Source organism: Pteronotus mesoamericanus, unplaced genomic scaffold (genome assembly GCF_021234165.1).
Source record: "Pteronotus mesoamericanus isolate MK-2021 breed Mesoamerican mustached bat unplaced genomic scaffold, CSHL_Meso_final scaffold_137, whole genome shotgun sequence".
Lineage (NCBI taxonomy): Eukaryota > Metazoa > Chordata > Mammalia > Chiroptera > Mormoopidae > Pteronotus > Pteronotus mesoamericanus.
The window spans coordinates 404,358-421,867 of record NW_026555306.1 but is presented as its reverse complement, the minus strand read 5'-3'; the positions used below and the strand labels follow the sequence as shown (position 1 = coordinate 421,867).

General features: G+C 41.6%; 1 protein-coding gene across 1 annotated transcript; it reads left to right on the top strand.

Moving 5' to 3' along the window:
- Positions 1–1,534: 1,534 nt before the first annotated feature.
- On the top strand, positions 1,535–5,621 carry LOC129082648 (carcinoembryonic antigen-related cell adhesion molecule 3-like). Its single transcript, XM_054588377.1, has 2 exons — positions 1,535–1,856; positions 5,341–5,621. Exons 1-2 carry the CDS (start codon positions 1,535–1,537, stop codon positions 5,619–5,621), a joined length of 603 nt encoding a protein of 200 aa, XP_054444352.1.
- The last annotated feature ends 11,889 nt before the right edge of the window (positions 5,622–17,510 follow it).

Genomic DNA, 17,510 nt, shown 5'->3' with positions numbered 1-17,510 from the left:
GTGATCTGATGCGCAGCAGGGGTGACATCCCTGTGACAGGTTTTTCTGATTTAAGTCAAGAACTCCTGCTCTGGAGGGAAAAGTCAAATGTGGAAGAGAGGCTTCAGGGAAGGCTGCTATGCACCTGACAGGGAGGTGTGGGGAACGCCCAAAATCCGGACACCCCAGGCTTGTACTTTTCCAAACACTTCATGAGAACGTGTGTGTATGTGTGTGTTCATATGCATGTGTGCATGTGCGCCTGTGTGTGCGCATGTGTGGTATTGCGATGCCTCAGGAGTTGCCAGGGAACCAAAATATAGGGGAGCAGCACTGGTAAGTAGGGGCAAGTGTGGCAAAATGAGGACAAGGAGTGGGAGGGTCCTGTGCACAGACCCTGCCCCCAGCTCACATGACAAGAAGAGTAAACATGCCTCAGCATAAAGCTCAGCTCACAGGTAGGACACACAGCAGATTGCACCATTCTGGACAGATATGCCTGTGAGCCTCAAAGAACCTCAAGCTTTTCTCAGAGAGGGAGCCACAGAGCAGGCAGCAGACACCATGGGATCCCTTTCAGTCTCTCCCCACAGAGGACTTGTCCACTGGCAAGGACTCCTGCTGGTTGGTAAGTAGGAGACATTTCCTTGGTGTAGACAGAGGATCTGCCACAAAGACTGGCTGGGATATGCTGAGGACACCAGTTTGCTGACAAAACAGGGAAGGCTTCTGTTCGGACCTGAAGGTCAAAGAAAATGGAGCAGAGTAGGATGGGGGAAGGGTCTCAGAAAGAGGAAAGTGTCATAAGGAGGACGTAGTGAGAGGCAGGAAAACCTCAACTGCTGCCTCAATTCTTTTGTTGGTAACCACCAGAGTATTGAATTATGAAAACTGATAATAATAATGATTTATGTCAGGAAACCCCAGAAAGAAAACTTAACCAACGGCACTAGGCATTGCCTTTATCACCAGCCTCAGAAATGGACAAACACCCCACAAGGTACAAGCCTGGGTTTGCTCATTCATTCAACTGCATGTATTTGCAGCCTGTTGAAGTCACTGGAGGTACAAGATGAAACAAGCCCCTGCTTCCATTGAGCCCATGTTCTATGGAGGAGAGAGGGAAAAGGAAGGATCTAGATCTGACATCAAGTACACACAAAAGCCATGGGAAAAAAATAAAAAACAGAGCAGGGCAGGTCAAAAAGTGGTGATGAAGGATCTTTAGAGAAGGTGGTCAGCAAAGATGTCTTTCAAAAATGCCTCTGAGTGTCAAAAGGAGTCTCCACACAATGAGGGGATGATTAAAAAAAACACCTGGAAAGAGTATTTGAAACAGAAAAAAATAACAGTTTTAGAGGCACTGAAGTAATGGGGGCCACGCGGATGACCTTGACATGTGAGACACACCCTTACATGTAGACCAAGGCTGAGAGATAGAGACCTGCTCAGGATTCAGAGCCTCATTTTTCCATCATGACACATAGATACAAATATTGATCAATTTTTTTCTTATTTCCTAGTCTCACTCTTAACCTTCTGTTGCCTGCCCACCATGGCCCAGCTCGCTATTGTGTCAGTCAATGTTGCTGAGGGGAAAGATGTATGTCTACAGATGCTCAATAAGCCTCCTGATGCGGCTGGCTTCCTGTGGTACAGGGGAGAAGGAGCTGACAAACATCGTGCAATTGCATTTCTTTCACGAAGCAGAAGAATGTATGTAAATGGTCCTGAGCACAGTGGTCGAGAGAGAATAAACTCAGATGGAACCTTGCTGATAAAGAAGGTCACCATGAAAGATGCAGGAATGTACACCGTAGTGGTCTTCCTTACCAAGTACAAAAAGGAAATAGGATTTGGACGGCTCAGTGTGTACTGTGAGTAATTGCTCTCTGACTTGTGGGTGTCGAGTGGGGTGAATTCTACTTCACACGCAAGACCAAGAGCCCTGAACTCTGCCTCCATCCCCCTCTGCATTTTGTTGCACATTGGATTTTAGCATTTAATGCAGGATACACAGAGTGCAGACAAACTTCCTAAGATCTCCGTTCCCTTTCCAAATTTCAGCCCTGCAGACAGTCAGTACAGACAGAAGGATCATTCTGATGGAAGTGACCAGCAGATAGAGACCAGTCTCAGTCAGGCACCCTGAGCAAATTCCTATGAACTTGACTCTCAGAATGACCCTGCTGTACTAGTCCAGAGCCTGGGCTGAGAAGCCTCCTGAAATTCTTACCAAGCTCAGCTCAGAAAACACTTCTCAGAACAGTGTCCCAGAAACCTTAACTCCAGGGAATCTCATGAGCCTGTGCAAGGTTGGATTAGGCCTCTGGGAATGGCTGAGTGTGTAGCGGTTTAATGGATGCCCATGTCACAGGCTCCTGAGCTGGTCACCAGTCAGGACTCAGGTTCAAGAATCACTTCCTGGCAGAAATGGAGTTCAGCATCACCTGAGACTGTGTGGAGAGCACAGTTAGACAATGTCCTTGGATATAACTGACAGTCCTGGGGGACTTAGAAAGGTTTAGAAAAAAGTGAGCATCCCCAGAAAGAGAAAAAATAAGATGCTCCTGGCAGCTCCTCATTCACCAGAGATCATCCCAGGGGATTCTCTCTTGAAGTCAATCAATAAGAGATGCCTCTTATTTGAACAGCTCTTCTATCCCAGGTTTAGGTCAGAGACTAAGTATTCTGCAGTTTGTACACTGATAACTTGACAGCCAAATATCCACTGAGAATAAACTGAAAAACAGGGAGACACAGTCACTAAAGCAGAGTCACACTGACCATGAGCAGCTGATCAGAGTCCCTCAAGGTCTGTTGTAGCCATAGACTTCATTCCTCTACCTTAGAGGCCACATAAAAGTGTCTGGATCCTAAAACCAACACACTGGTGCAGATCCTTTTGTCTTAGGCATCCTTAGCTAATAGGAATACAGTTTGGTCTGTGTAGTGAAAAAAGGAGAAATAATGTATTTTTACTCTAGAACCAAATTACTTGCAGGAACAATCCTAGTCACTGCACAGGCCTTGCCCTCAGGTGGCCTAGCCACACCTCCCTGCACTGGACTCTACAACACTTATTTATTTGCTTCTTGTTTTGGTGGAGTCACTCCCAGCAGATCAAAGGAAAGGATTTTGCCTTCTCACTCCCCACTCATCCCCTGAAACCAGCTCAAGGACCAAGATGTAACAAATGCTCAGTTGCTTTCGATGAATCAGGAAGAAAGAAATCAGATTCAATGGATGCAAGAATGATTGAATGAATAATTCAAAATAACATCAGAGCCTGGAAGCTGGATACACAGTCCTCTGAATTCTTGCCGTGAGGGACAGGCTTTCTGTGCCCCAGGAGTGAAGACCATCATCTCAGACCCTTTTCTTTTCTCTAGTAAGACAGTCTTTATTGTAATTAGTCTGAGTCCCTGGAGTGTTAACAATAATTTTCACAAACAGAAGAATTTTCAGTTTTTCCAAATTTCTGTCTCTTAGCCACCTAACACAAATTTTCCGCAAGGGCCGGCATTTCAGCAAGCCCACACTCCCCATTGCTATAAGAGACTTCTTTTGCATTTGCACATGTCCTCACCTGCCTTCAGGGGACAGAGGATGACTTTAATGAACAAGGGCAGAGCACAGGACTCTGGTGCCATAATCAGCTTCTGCCCAGTCCTTTTCCCTCTTTTCTAAATCTTTCTTTGGACTCTGCTGTAATACCCAGTGGCTCAATGGCTCATTTCAGTGATACTCACCTGGGAAGACCTGACCTACCTCTTGGCCCAGAGGCCTGAGTAGTCAACTATCCGCTGGCTTGCTTCTGGTATTTATGTGTTATTTCTCTTTGAACCCCTAGTCTCTAGCATGTTCTGGGAAATGGTGCCTCATACAAACCCACCTCTCCTGAGCAGTAGAAGTCTGTGCAGGTGGAAGGAAACAGTCCTGGTCAGCGAAGCAGTCAGTTGGTCAGTACAGAACCAGAAGTGCAGGGGTATCTCTGTTGTCCAGTCTTATGTCTTTCCATAAGCAAACCTGATACTTAAATGACATGTGAGAAAGCCTGTACTTTCCTACAGACATAGAAACCATATGGTCTCTGAGTGCTCAGTTTCCCATGCATTTTCATGGGATACACAGGCCTGTACTGCTTTTTCAAAGACTCAAGTTAACTGAGATGTGAAAGAGCCCACTATGGTTGAAGAAGCTTCTGGAGAAATGAAAGGTGCTACACAGGGCAGTTTTTATTCTCTTACTTGAAAAGCAAAGTTACCACACCCAACAACACAAGTAACAAATTCAACCTTGATAATTTTGATTTTCGTTTTCATAAAAAAAGTGGTGTTGAGTATTTTTTATGTGATGTTGGCCTTTTGGATCTATTCTCTGGAGAAATGTCTATTCAAGTGTCTTGTTCATTTTTAAATCAGTTTATTTGGTTTTTGGGTTGCTGTTGAATTGTAGAAGATTTTTTGTATGTTTTAGATCTTAGCCTTTTATTTTCCATATGATATTCAAAACATTTCCTCCCCTTTCATAGGTCACCTTTCAGCCTGTTTTGTTTTTTAATGAAGAGGCCATTTCATTTTGACAAAATCTAAATTGTCTATTTTTTTGCCTGTGTTCTTAGTGTCATATTCATAAAATCATTTCAAATCAATGTCACAGTGCTTCTTCCTATCCATTTTCTAAGCATTTTATAGTTTTAGGTCTAACCTTTGGAAATGATCTACTGTGACAATTTTTGTGGGTAATGATCCATTTAAGACGATGATCCATGTCATGTGCTGGCATGGGGATATTGCTGGGCAACACCATTCTCTGAAAAGACTGTCATTTCTCCACTGAACAGTCTTTACTGACTTATAAATTATTTAACAAATGCTCAACACTTTGGCACCACTATAAACTTCTTTTGGCTTCAGAGATGGACAAGGTGGTAAGCCTGCCTTCCACAACATAGATAAGAGTTTAGATAGCGAGTGGGTCCTGATGTTTTGTGAAATTAAAAAAAAAAAGTCCTAGGAAAAGATCAATATAAAGCTCATGAGGGAAAAATTGTTCCCGATGTTGAGGTTATGAGACATATGGGCTGGGGAGGGGTTTTCTGAGGTGCTGCTACAAGATGTCTGAGGGAGCAGCTAAGGAATCACCCTGGGGTACATGGGGCCAGAGAGGAGACACAGCTCTGTCCTTACATACGGCCTCCTGAACTTAGACAATTTTTCTTCTGCAAATGTCGGGAACACACTCTGGTGACTGTTCCATGGCTCACTGTGGGCTGCGAGTGGCCGAGATCTGCGTCAGCAGTGTGGCTCCATGTCTCAAGCTCATTCTTAATCAGTCACATTCTCTGTTTCTCTGCAGCACCTCTGATATTGGCCAGAGTCGAAGCCAGTAACACCACAGTCACAGAGAATAAGGATGATGTGTTCTTGCACTGCTACACAAATGGGGTCACCATCCAGTGGTTGTTCAATGGCATGTATCTGCAGCTCACAGAGCGCGTGACGCTGTCCAAAGACCACCGACGCCTCACTATAAACCCCGTCAAGAAGGAAGATTCGGGGTGGTACCAGTGTAGAGCCTCCAACCCCCTCACAGCTACCGAGAGTTGGCCCCTTGAGCTGGATGTGAAATCCGAGTGACCCTCCTTTCCTCCTGTATGATATTAAAGTGTAATTACAAATTTTTTTGCATTATCATAATACGATGCTTTAGAATATGAATAGCTATTAAAGATTTGTATTGAATCAATAAACTCAGAAATGTCCTTGAGCTTTGAGTTTTGAGTTTTGGGTTTTCTTCTATTTTTTTTAAATAATTACACAAGTCTAAGGATCAGGACCACACTCCCCCTCATCTGTTGATCACAGAAGGTCTGTTCTCCATCCTTGATATATGTCAGACATTCAAATATAAGGAAATAAGGGTTACTTGGCTCAAATGTGAATAGCATTACACCTACACAATAAGGTCTACACTAAATATTGGTTTTTAGAAAAAATACTGGATACAAAACAGAAAGAATTAGGGATGTGTGTGTGTGTGTGTGTGTGTGTGTGTGTGTGATTTGATGATGTGAAAGAAATAGAGTATCTTCTAAGGGAGAAATCCTTAAATTAGAAAATTTATAATAGTGATAAACCAGTTAGAAGATACAAAACATGGTATTCAGAGGTAGCTTCAGATACATCCGTGGGATCTGCCATTGTGTGGAGCAGACACCCTTAGCGCAGCTCAGACAAAGAATCCAGAACCTTCCTGTGATCATTCTGCACCATGGGGCATATTTTGACAAAGTGTAGTGTTGTCACAAATACAGGAAAATTGGTTCAACAGAAGCAAGCTGCGGGCTATCTTTGCTCACAGTGTGAATATAAGACATAGAATAATAATTTTATATTCCAGCCACTACAGGAGTTCAAACCTCCTTGGCATTGCAGCTGATCACATAAAAAGTGCCTCCTCTGGACAATACTAGGTGATTAAGGTTTGTCCAAGAGACCAAACTTTTTGGTTCTTTGTCTGAATGACATAAGATGGACACTGACAAGTTTTCTGGGTTTGTTGCTGTTGTTTCTTTTTAATAAAAGGAGCCGAGAATTTAAAAGTTATAATCCTTAGGTCAGGAACCAGAATCATCATTACTGCATACATGGTCTGCTTCATTTCTGGAAAAATTACATATTTAACTTAATTTTTACTTTTTTACGTATATATTTGAAGGACACCGAAGATGTGGCGTCCTGGCTAATCCCCATAACCAGGACTGGAGATGAGCCTCACCGAGGAACGTGCTGCCACTCCCTGGGAAGCCTGCTCGCTGCCCTGCTCCTTGGCCACAGCCCCCCTGCAGCCTCCGGAGCCCCTACTGCTGGGAGAGGCTTCTCTTTACTTTCTTTTTATTCATTCTGGACACAATGACTTTCTGCCCTTTGAACACGGCAAGGAGCCTTCAGCCCCAAGTCCACTGCACAGGCCGTTCTCTGTCTCTTAACTGATCTTTCTCTACAGATTCCCATGATCCCTTTCGCCCCCCTGCAGGTTATACTCACATGTATCAGTATCATGGAGCTTCCCTGACCCTCTTACATTAATAAGTAATGGAATCCCATCCAGTCCCTCTCCTTGACTCCCCTTTATTACCCTTTAGAGGACCTATTGCCATTTGAAGTACTGCTTGTTCATTCCTTGATCTCCTCTCTTTCATTACAAGAACATCAGCTCCATAAGGCCAGTGACTCTCAGGATCACCTTTCTGTTTCTACAGTCACTATAAACCTGTGCACAATGTCTGCTTCCTCTTCAAAAAGGCAATCAACTCAGATGTTAATAATTGTATGTTAGAAGTACATTCTTTTCAGTTTCACTGTCTGTAAAATGTGTTTAATTCCAGGCTTGTCAATGTGTAAGGAATCATGGTAAAAATGAGCTTTATTTCTGGTATCAATGGCTAAGTAAGAAGAGCTGCCAAAATAAAAATTGCTGCTTATCCGACACAATCAAGGACATGAAAACAACAAACTTCGACCATGATCATAAATGATTAATATTTCAAGAGGTAAGAAATCTTGGTGAAATTGCCTGGAGAAAAGACATATCGGGGTGCTTTGAAGAGTCTGCCTTCTGGGGTTTTCATGGTTCCCTTCACTCTATCTCACAATGCCCCTGAGAGACCCTCACTGTTCTCACGCTGTGTTTCAGAAAGAAAACCTCACTTGTACATGGGGTGTCCGTTAACAAGGCCTGAGGCTCAGTTTGACTCTTCTGCCATCCTCTGTGCTTACCTACCCCTGTACGTGGATTAGATGAATAGAACAGTCTTCCTTCTTTTTACTTACTATTGTGTCTCTGCGATACATCCATGTTGGCGTGTGCGGTCTTATTCCTTCCATGGCCATCACTACAGGGCTTTACACTTCCTGAGAAAGGACACATTTATTAAATTCAGGGTCATTGACAGTATGGGACATAATCTGTGTATTTTGAAAGACTAAGCTCATTACACACTAGAGAGCATATAACGATTTTTAAAAGTTTATGTCTTTACAATTAATAATAAGACATGGTCATTTCATTTTCTATTAGGATAAGCTCAATACCCTTAAAAAATTGGGCATTGCATTTTTATTTAGACATGACTATTTTATTCTTTCAGAACATATGAGACTGTTTTTTTCATATATGGCTTTTAAGGGAAAAATTGTCATTTATTGAAAATCTGTCATTATATTTTTGTACAAATATTGTTAATATTAAACATAAGGCAATTATGTTTAAAGCCAAAGTGATTATGGAACAAAACCATAAATGTCAATTTTAAGTTAGTTTATTTAGGAATCATGAAAATGTTTATGCCATGTACACATGTAGTAACAAAACAATCAAGTTAAAAAGTGGGTAACCACACATCAGGGACCAGTTCATTGCCAGCATTCAGAAGACCCTGTGTCCACAGTCCTTGCCACATATCCTCCCTTGAACACAGAAGTGACAATTTTCTGAAATTATGGTCACTTGTGTTATTTATTTACTTCAGTTTTCCCTACTACACTAAAGTTATCAATGGAGATCGGGGCTCATATTTTGCTCAAACGCCTATAGTGTATATCATACTTCAAGTGTTGCTTTATCTTAAATCTTTTACTCTATATTGAGTTGCAAATATCAAGTAAGAGGTAATTCTTTTTAATACCAAAACTACTTTTGTTGTTTTAAAATGCACCCAACAGAGACAAGAGGGAAGGAGGGAGGGGGGCAGGGAAAAGGAAGGGAAAAGGAAAGTCAAGGAACATATAGCAAGGACTCATGAACAAAACCAAAGGGGAAGAGTTGAGGGAGGGAGGGAGGGAGGGAGGGAGGAAGGGAGGGGGCAAGGGAAAGTGGTGGGGGGTAGGCAGAGACAAATTTGTTGGAAAAAATAAATTAATTAATTTAAAAAAAAGAAATGGAAAAATAAAAACTAAGAATAGCCATGAAGGCAGAAGGAAAAAATAAATAAATAAATAAAATGCACACAAATAAAATTTGCCATTGCAACCATTTTTTAGTGCACAATTTATTTGCTTTTAGTGTATTTACAATGCTGTATATACATTAGCATGATTTATGTCCAGTGTTATTTGTCTCATAAATGTTTTAGGACATTTAGTTGTTCAGATATTGTGCTGTTTGTAAACAGTAATTAACCCACCATCATTCCTGTTGTTTTGCAACGTATCACATAAAAATACTATTGTTTTTACTCTATTGTTATTTTTGATAATATCACAGATGTTTTCTGTTCCCACTTCTTTGCCCCCCTCCATGCAGTGGCCACGCCCCCTTTCTCTGGCCATGACCACACTGCTGTCTCTGTCTCTGGGTCGTGCAGACATGTTCTTCGGCTAATTCCTTTAACGCCCTTTACTGAGTCTCTCCTCATCCCTCTCCTCTGTCAGTGCACCCAGGCACCCATGCTACTGTTTCCGCTTGGCTTGTTAGTTTATTTTGTTCATTGGAATTCACTTTTTGGGGGGATTTTTTTAGCATAGTTTGAGAAGAATAGGTGTGTGTTTGTCTAGGAAACTTTTATAAAATTTACCTGGGAACCATCCAGTCCAAGACTTTTTATTGGATTAGAGCATTTTGCCCCTGTCCTCTATGCCTAAGTTGATTCTGTGTCATCGTCCTGCAAACCAAAAGCTTGCAGGTTTAATTTCCTGTTAGGGCACATGCCTGAACTGAAGTTTTCATCACCAGTTGAGGTGCATGCAATAGGCAGCTGATCAAGGTTTCTCTCTCACATCAATGATTTTTTTTTGTTTGTTCTTCAAGTAAATCTGTATCCATTCTCACCCCACCACTCTGCTCCACTCCACCCACCCCACCTCCCACCCTCAATCCTACTCCCCTTGGGCTTTGTCCATGAGTCCTTACGTGTGCTATTTCATGGCGCTTCTGCTTCATTTCTCGGTTATTGCTTTTTCCCCTCTCTGGTTACTGTCAGTTTCTTATTTCAGTGTCTCTGGATGTGTTTACCCTTCTTTGTGTTTTTGGTTAGGTTCTACTTATAGGTGAGATCATATGGCATTTGTCTTTCACTGCTTGGCTTATTTCACTTAGCACAATGCTCTCCAGTTCCATCCATGCTCTTGTGGAGGGTAGGAACTTCTTCTTTCTTTCTGTTATGTAGTATTCCATTGTGTAAATGTACCATAGTTTTTTTATTCGCTCATTTACTGATGAGCACTTAGCTTGCTTCTAGCCCTTGGCTATTGTAAATTGTGCTGCTATGAACATTGGGGTTCATAGGTCCTTTTGAATTGGTGTTTTGGGATTCTTAGGGTATAATCCCAGCACTGGAATGGCTGGGTCAAAAGGCAGTTCCATTTTTAGTTTCCACCTATTCCTCCTTTCATCTCTCCTAGAGTCAATAGAAACAAAATACATAAAAAAAGTTTTTGGATTACTGCTTCAATTTCCCTATTTGTAATCTTTCAATTCAGATCTCTGATTCTTCTTAATTCAATTTTATAATATGGTATGTTTCTATGAATATCAAATTCTTCTAGGTTGTCCAATTTCTTCACTATATTTTTACAATCCTTTTTATTTCTTCAATGTCAGTTGTTACTTCTCTTTTATTTATAATTTTGTTTAAGTTCTCTCTCTTTTTTAATGAATTTGGTTAAGGGATTGACAATCTTGTTTATCTTCTCAAAGAACCAGCTCTTAGTTTCATTGATCTTTTGTACTAAACTTTTTAGACTCTACTTAATTTATTTTTTCTCTGATCTTTACCTTTTTTTCTTTTCCTTCACTTTGGGCTTTGCTTGTTGGTTTTCCCAGTTTCTTTAAGTGTAAAATTAGATTTTCCAGTTAAGTTGCTTTTTTATTCTTTCCTGACCAAGGCCTGTAATGCTATAAATCTCTCTCTTAAAACTGCTCTTCCCTTGTTCTAATGATTTTAGAGTTGTTGTGTTCTTATTTTCATTTGTCTTCAGGTAACTTTTGATATTTTCCTAAATCTCATTGTTATCTCATTCATTGTTTAGTAACACATTAGGCTATATGACTTTGTGTATATTTCAGTTTTATTCTTCTGGTTGATTTCCAGTTTCATAACATTATTGTCAGAGAAGATGCTTGATATGATCTCAGTCTTCTTAAATTTACTGACTTGTTTTGTGTCCTCACCCCAGCATTTTATATTATTTTATTTGTATCCATTTACACTTAGTCTGTGGGCATCTTTTGTTCTGAGGTGAGCCTTTTGTAGATAGCATATATATGGGTCTTGGTTTGTGATCCATTCAAGTATTTTATGTCTCTTCATTGGAGCATTTAAGCTGTATACATTTATAGTGATTATTGATAGATACATATTTACTACTATTTTATTCTTTTAACTCTACTTCTCTCTTTTCCCGCCTCCCCATTCCTCCTCCTCCTCCTCCTCCTCCTTCTCCTTCTTCTTCTTCTTCCTCTTCTTCTGTAGGACCTTTAACTTTTCTCATACTACTGGTTTAGTCGTAACAAAATCTTTTTAGTTATTTTTTGTCTGGGAAGATCTCTGTTGCTTCTTCCATTTTAAATGAGAACGTTGCTGCGTAAAGTAGCAGTGGCAGTTGTTCCTTGCTTTACATCACTTAAAATATTTCATGCCAATTCCTTCTGGCCTTAAATTTTCTGTTCAGAAATCAACTAAGAGTCTATAAGTGCTCCCTTGTGGGTAATTAGCTGCTTATTGCTGCTTCTAGAATTCTCTGTCCTTGACATTTACCACTTTAATCATAGTGTGTCTTTGTGTGGGCCTGTTTAAGTTCATCTTATTTGGGATTCTCTGCATTTCCTCAACTTGAGTGTCATCTTATTTCACTAGGTTAAGGAAGATTGTGGTCAGTATTTCCTCAAATAGGTTCTCAATCCTTTGATGTCTTTCCTCTCTTTCTTGGATCCTTTGGATTCAGATGTTGTTACACTATATGTTGTCCCAAAGGGTACTTAAAATTATCTGTCTTTTATCTTTTATCTGCTTTCATTGGATGTTATTATCTACTTTGTTTTTCAGATTACTGAACCAATCCTCTACTTAATCCAAGTGACATTTTGTTGTTTCCATTGTATTCTTGAAGTCAGCTATGATATACTTCCTCATTTCCAACTGTTCTTTATATGGTTTCTATGTATCTTTTTATGGTGTTTTAGTTATCAATGAGTTTTCTGAGTATCCTTTAACTATTCCTTTGAACTATATATCTGACAAAGTGCCTCCATTTCATTAAGTTCTTTTTTCTGCATAGCTCTCTTGTTCTTTCATTTATGGCCTGACTCTTTGCTCCCCTACACTGGCTGTGTTTCTGTGTTTGTTTCTATGCATAAGATAGATTTGCTATGACTCCTAATTTTTGTGAAATGGCCTTAGGCAGTATATATCTTGTGCAATCCAGAGTTGCAATCTCCTTGACCTCCTGAGTTGATGCTCTAGGGATGTTGTTTGTGTGACTATGGGGTCCAACCATTATAATTGAGTCTTCATTGCCTTGGCCCCTTTATGGGTTGAATCAACCCTCAGGCTGGCTGATGTGCTGCTCAAGTACCACCATAATGAGTGACCTGCTGTGCAGTTTTTGACCAGTAATATAAAGAATAGGAAAAGAAAAAAGAAGAAATAAAAAACAAGGAAAAGGAAATAGAAAAAAAAAGAAAAAATAGAAAGAATTTTTTTAAGTGGATATCTTAGCAGTTTAGGCATGCTGCAATTTCTTTACATATGCTGTTTGTGAAGTTTCTTGGATGTGGTTCCAGTGTTGTCTGAATTTGACAACTTTATGTGTTAGTTCTGTGTCTCTTTGGAGATGCTTTTGTGCAGACTGATGTCAAATATTGTCTTTTCCTATTCCTCAGCAACTTCTTTGAAGCTATAAAAATTCTGCATTCCATGACTACCTAAGTTGGTGTGGGCTGTTGGCGGGGGTGGGGGAGTGCAAAATAGCTGCACTCCAAGATTAGCTTTTGCCAGCACCAGGCTTGAGGGTTGGTCAGTAAACATCACAAGAAACCCCAGGATACTTTTCTGCCTGTCAGCTGATCATAAGACATTGCCAGTTAAAAGCCTCTGGTGGAATCAGGAGGTTGAAGCTAGTGGATCTCCACTCAGGGTGAGGTGCCATTCAGACTTCAGGCAAGGTGGTAGTTGTAATCACCTGCCCCTGAGTCTACAATTAGTCTGTTTTAGATGATTCTCTGACCTAGGCATGGTAGAACCTTGAGTAGTCAGTCAGTGGGGCCTCCAGAGCCCAGAGGGAGAGCCTGCCAATAGCCAGTGGGGGTGGAACTATCAGGTATCTCATGTGGGGTAGTTCCAGTAAGGTCTGTAGGAAAGTGGGGGGAATGGCCTCACCTAAACCCACTCATGGACGCCTCCTCCATTGTGTTTGCTCAGACTTCTAAATTTCATCTTGCGCAGCTGACTCCTCAGGGGAGATTAAGACTCATAGGGTGGGCAATTCCACAGGGTGGGGTAATTGCTTTTCTTCAGGCTGATGCTTCTCAGAGTGGAATGCTTCACCAAGTGAAGATGGCAACTGTGGTATTAGAATATAAGCCTGTACCAGGATCCTGATGGCTGATCCCAACCTTTCTTCTTAGAGACTTAAGCCCCAGATACTCTTCAGTCACCCTTAGGCTGCACAGCCCTCCATCCCCCAAAGCCCTGGGTGAGTGGCTGTGAATTAACTTTGTGTGTTTGATCTTTACTACAGTGTTGGCATGTCCAGCAGATTCCATCTCTCCTTGGCAGACAGAAACTCTGCTTTTCTCAAGCCGGGTGTTATGTGGGTGCCTCTTCCTGTCTCTGATGCCTAGGCTGTGGAGGGTAGCCTGAAGTTTATGCCCCATGCTTCTCAGTGGAAATCCCCCACAGCTGAGATATCCCTCCACAACCCCAGCAGCTCCTTTGGGAGTGAAACCAGCCATTTTGCATCTTTGCCCTGTTTACTATAACCCAACCCAGGTCTGGTTTCCTGCCACTTAAAAAAACAATACTCGAGAGGCAGGTGCTGGTGTGAAGAAAAGAGGTTTATTTTCAGACGTCAGCCTACCTGGAAGATGGGAGGCTCATACCTCAAAGTCCATCTCCCTGAGAAAATGGGCAACTCTTGTCTCAAAATCCATCTCCACAGCTCAGTATAGGCAGAGGTTTTTATAATGAGGAAGAGAAAAGGAAACAAAGAGATCCAGGGAGAAGGTTGAGAAGTTCTCTACATGCAGGCAAGTACAGACCCTACTGATGATGCAAGTTACACTGATGTGTGTCATCCTGGTTTAGTCAACCTGATTTCATGTCATCCTGGATTTACACAATCTTAGATCCACAGCTGAAGGTCAGCGAATCTCCTATACCTGGGATGCCTTAAGGTCAGGTCTGTATATTTTGAAGTTAGTTCCTAGGCTTGCTGTGCTCATCTCTGGCTTAGACATGACTGGGGATTAGAGGGAAAGACCAGGAGAGGTCCCAGGACAGCACACCAGCCAGGGGGTTGCCATGACTGAAACCTGGGGAAGGACCAAGGTACACGGATCAGGAGCACAAATTGAAGGCAAGGTTTCCAGCGTCCAGGTCAGCCCTGGCGAGCTGGGCGGATGGCTCTCAAAGCCAGGGCTGTGGCCGGGCTGTGGAAGAGTCACCCTGCAGCCCTAGTGCAGCGAAGTCCCCACCCTTATCACCAGCTCATCCAGTGACAGAGATTTGGGGTTTGCAAGAGCTCAGAGGCCTGGAGGAAGAGACACTGACTGAGGCCCTTAGAGCTTCTGAAGAGGAGCCTGGGTGCTTAGTAAAGAAAGGGATTGAGTGGGGACAAGGGCCTGATGATCTCAAAGTGCATGGAACCAAAAACCAAGAAAAGAACTACTTGGGAGGTTTGGCGATAAGGGGGTTTCTCCAGGCCTCAGAGCTGTTACCACAGTTTTCCTTCTTCAGACATTAAAGGCTCTCTCTGTAGCATAATCTGCTGTTCAAAACACCAATCCAAACTTCCTCATTGGTATATCCTTTTTCGACCACAATAAGTTTAGAAATTGGGTATGAGGTTATCATGCCCCCAATCATCCAGTTTTAAAGACATTCACCCTCAGGAGCATGATTCTCACTTTTCTTAAAGCCACAACAAGGGCTGACAATACTGGAGCAGAGGCTCCAGGAGAACAAAAGGAAATGGGGACAGGAGCCCTCTGTTCTGTACCACAGTGGCATGGCTTCTTATGTTGTTTAGAGATTCACATTTACACTTTCTCTTTTGAATGGGGCAGCACATTTCCAGGTCCGACCCCAAAGGTGTCCCAGGTGAATGGCTGCAGCTCTCACACCTTTTCCTTGCCATCGTCACTCTTGATTTAAGCAGGGTTTTTTTCTGTCTGTTATTTCAGAAATCTGCCCTCACCCTGCGTCCCCTGTCTTGTGTACCCGGAAGGCAGCCCCTGACAAGGTGGGCCCTCAGACCACTAACAGATGGTAATGCTGGAGGTTAGAGAGACACCAGCTGCAAATATTCACAAGAAAGGGTCAGCTCAGCATGCTCCAGACACGTGAGTCCAGCATGGGAGTCCTGGACCAGGAAAGCATTTCAGGTACAGAAACTGTTGTTAGAAATCACATCTTTTAGGGAAATGCCAATTAAAACAATGGGCTTACTTAAAAAGTTAAAAAAATGAACCACCACATGACCTACCAATTCAACTTATGGCAATTTGTCTGAAGAACATGTAAACACTAATTCAGAAAAACATAGCTACTCCTATGCCCTTGGAAATGTGCTGGTTAATAATAGAGAAAATAAGGGTGCAATGTAGGAGTCCATCAATAGATGACCAGAAAAACTAAATATGACACATACATGGTAAATAGATGCGTATATGTATAGAATAAAATTGAATATTGTTCAGCCATTAAACAGTATGAAATCTTTCCATTGGTGATGAAATAGATGACCTTGAAGGATATTATATTAAGTAAAATAAATCTCAGAGGCAAAGGCAAATACTGTGTCATGTTACCACATGTAGAATCTTAAAAGTCTAGACATATGAACATACAAAAGAAAGAGGTTCATACATATGGAGAGAAAAACAGTAGATTCCAGAGACACATGGTTCCAGGGAGGTTCCCATATGTGGAGAGACTGGTAGATTCCAGAGAGGATGGTAAAAACAGGTGAAGAGAATTAAAAGGTGTAAACTTCTAGTTATAAAATAAATAAGTCACTGGGATCTAACAAACAGCATAGAGAACGTAGTCAATAATGTTGTAATACATTTGTATAGTGACAAAAAGTAACTAAAACTGTCATGCTTGGTAATGTTGTCATGAATGTACTAGTTCTGTCCAGAGGGTATACAGCCATGAAATATGAAGAATAAAAGCATTTATTGAGGAAGATACAAGAAACATTGAACATAGGACAATGACACCTCTGTTCCCTTAAAAGTAGGCAGGTTGGGACCTCACACAGTTCTTCCAATTGCCATCAGTGGCCCCATGGTATTTTCCTGCATCTCATAGACAGTCTCTTCCCTTTCAAGGGTGATTTTAGTTTCAGGAAAAGCCAGAGGTCACATGTCGGAAAATCTGGGCTGTAGAAAGCTCAATCATCTTTGTGATTGGATGTTTTGCCAAAAAACTCTACCCAATACATGACACATGAGCAGCTGCATTGTTGTAATGAACCTGCCAATACCAGTTACCCATGGCTGCATCCTTCTGAATCATCCAAATAGTCTCTACGGATGAATGAATATTCATGCTTAATGTAAAATTTGATTCAGTTTTTTTTTGCTCTACTTGCTCAGTCATTTTTTTGTTTATTCTTGAAAATTGTCTCCATTTCCCTGCCACCACGTTCCTCTGCACCACCCATGCCCACCCACCAGCCTCAATCCTAGCCCCTTTGCCTTCGTCCATGGGTCCTTTATATACATTATTTGACAAACTTTCCCCCATTATCCCTCTCCCCCAACCCCTCTGATTACTGTTAGTTGGTTGTTTATTTCAGTGTTGCTGATTATATTTTCCTTGTTTGTTTGTTTTGTTGATTAGGTTCCACACATAGGTGAGATCATCTGGAATTTACCTTTCACGTTTTGACTTACTTCACTTAGCATAATGCTCTTCAGCCCCTTCCTTGCTGTCGCAAAGAGTAGGAGCTCCTTCTTTTGTTCTGCTGCATAGTATTCCATTGTGTAAATAGTTTCTTTTGATCCATTCATTTCCTGATGGGCAATTAGGTTGCCTCCAGCACTTGGCTATTGTAAATTGTGCTTCTCTGAACATTGGGGTACATAGGTTCTTTTTAACTGAGGTCTCAGGGTTTCTAGGGCATGATACCAGCAGTGAAATTGCCAGGTCAAAAGGCAATTGAATTATTTTTTTAGCATGATATTCCATTCTGTTTTCCACAGTGGCTGTACCAGTCTGCATTTCTGCCTACAACATACTAGGGTTCCCTTTTCTCAACAACCTCGCCAGCACTTGTTTTTTGATTTGTTGTTGATGGTCA

Bases quoted from the DNA above. Each gene is read 5' to 3' on its own strand.
- LOC129082648 (XM_054588377.1), top strand. From the start codon at position 1,535: ATGGCCCAGCTCGCTATTGTGTCAGTCAATGTTGCTGAGGGGAAAGAT. The intron at 1,857-5,340 runs GTGAGTAATTGC...GTTTCTCTGCAG, and splicing joins TGGACGGCTCAGTGTGTACT to CACCTCTGATATTGGCCAGA.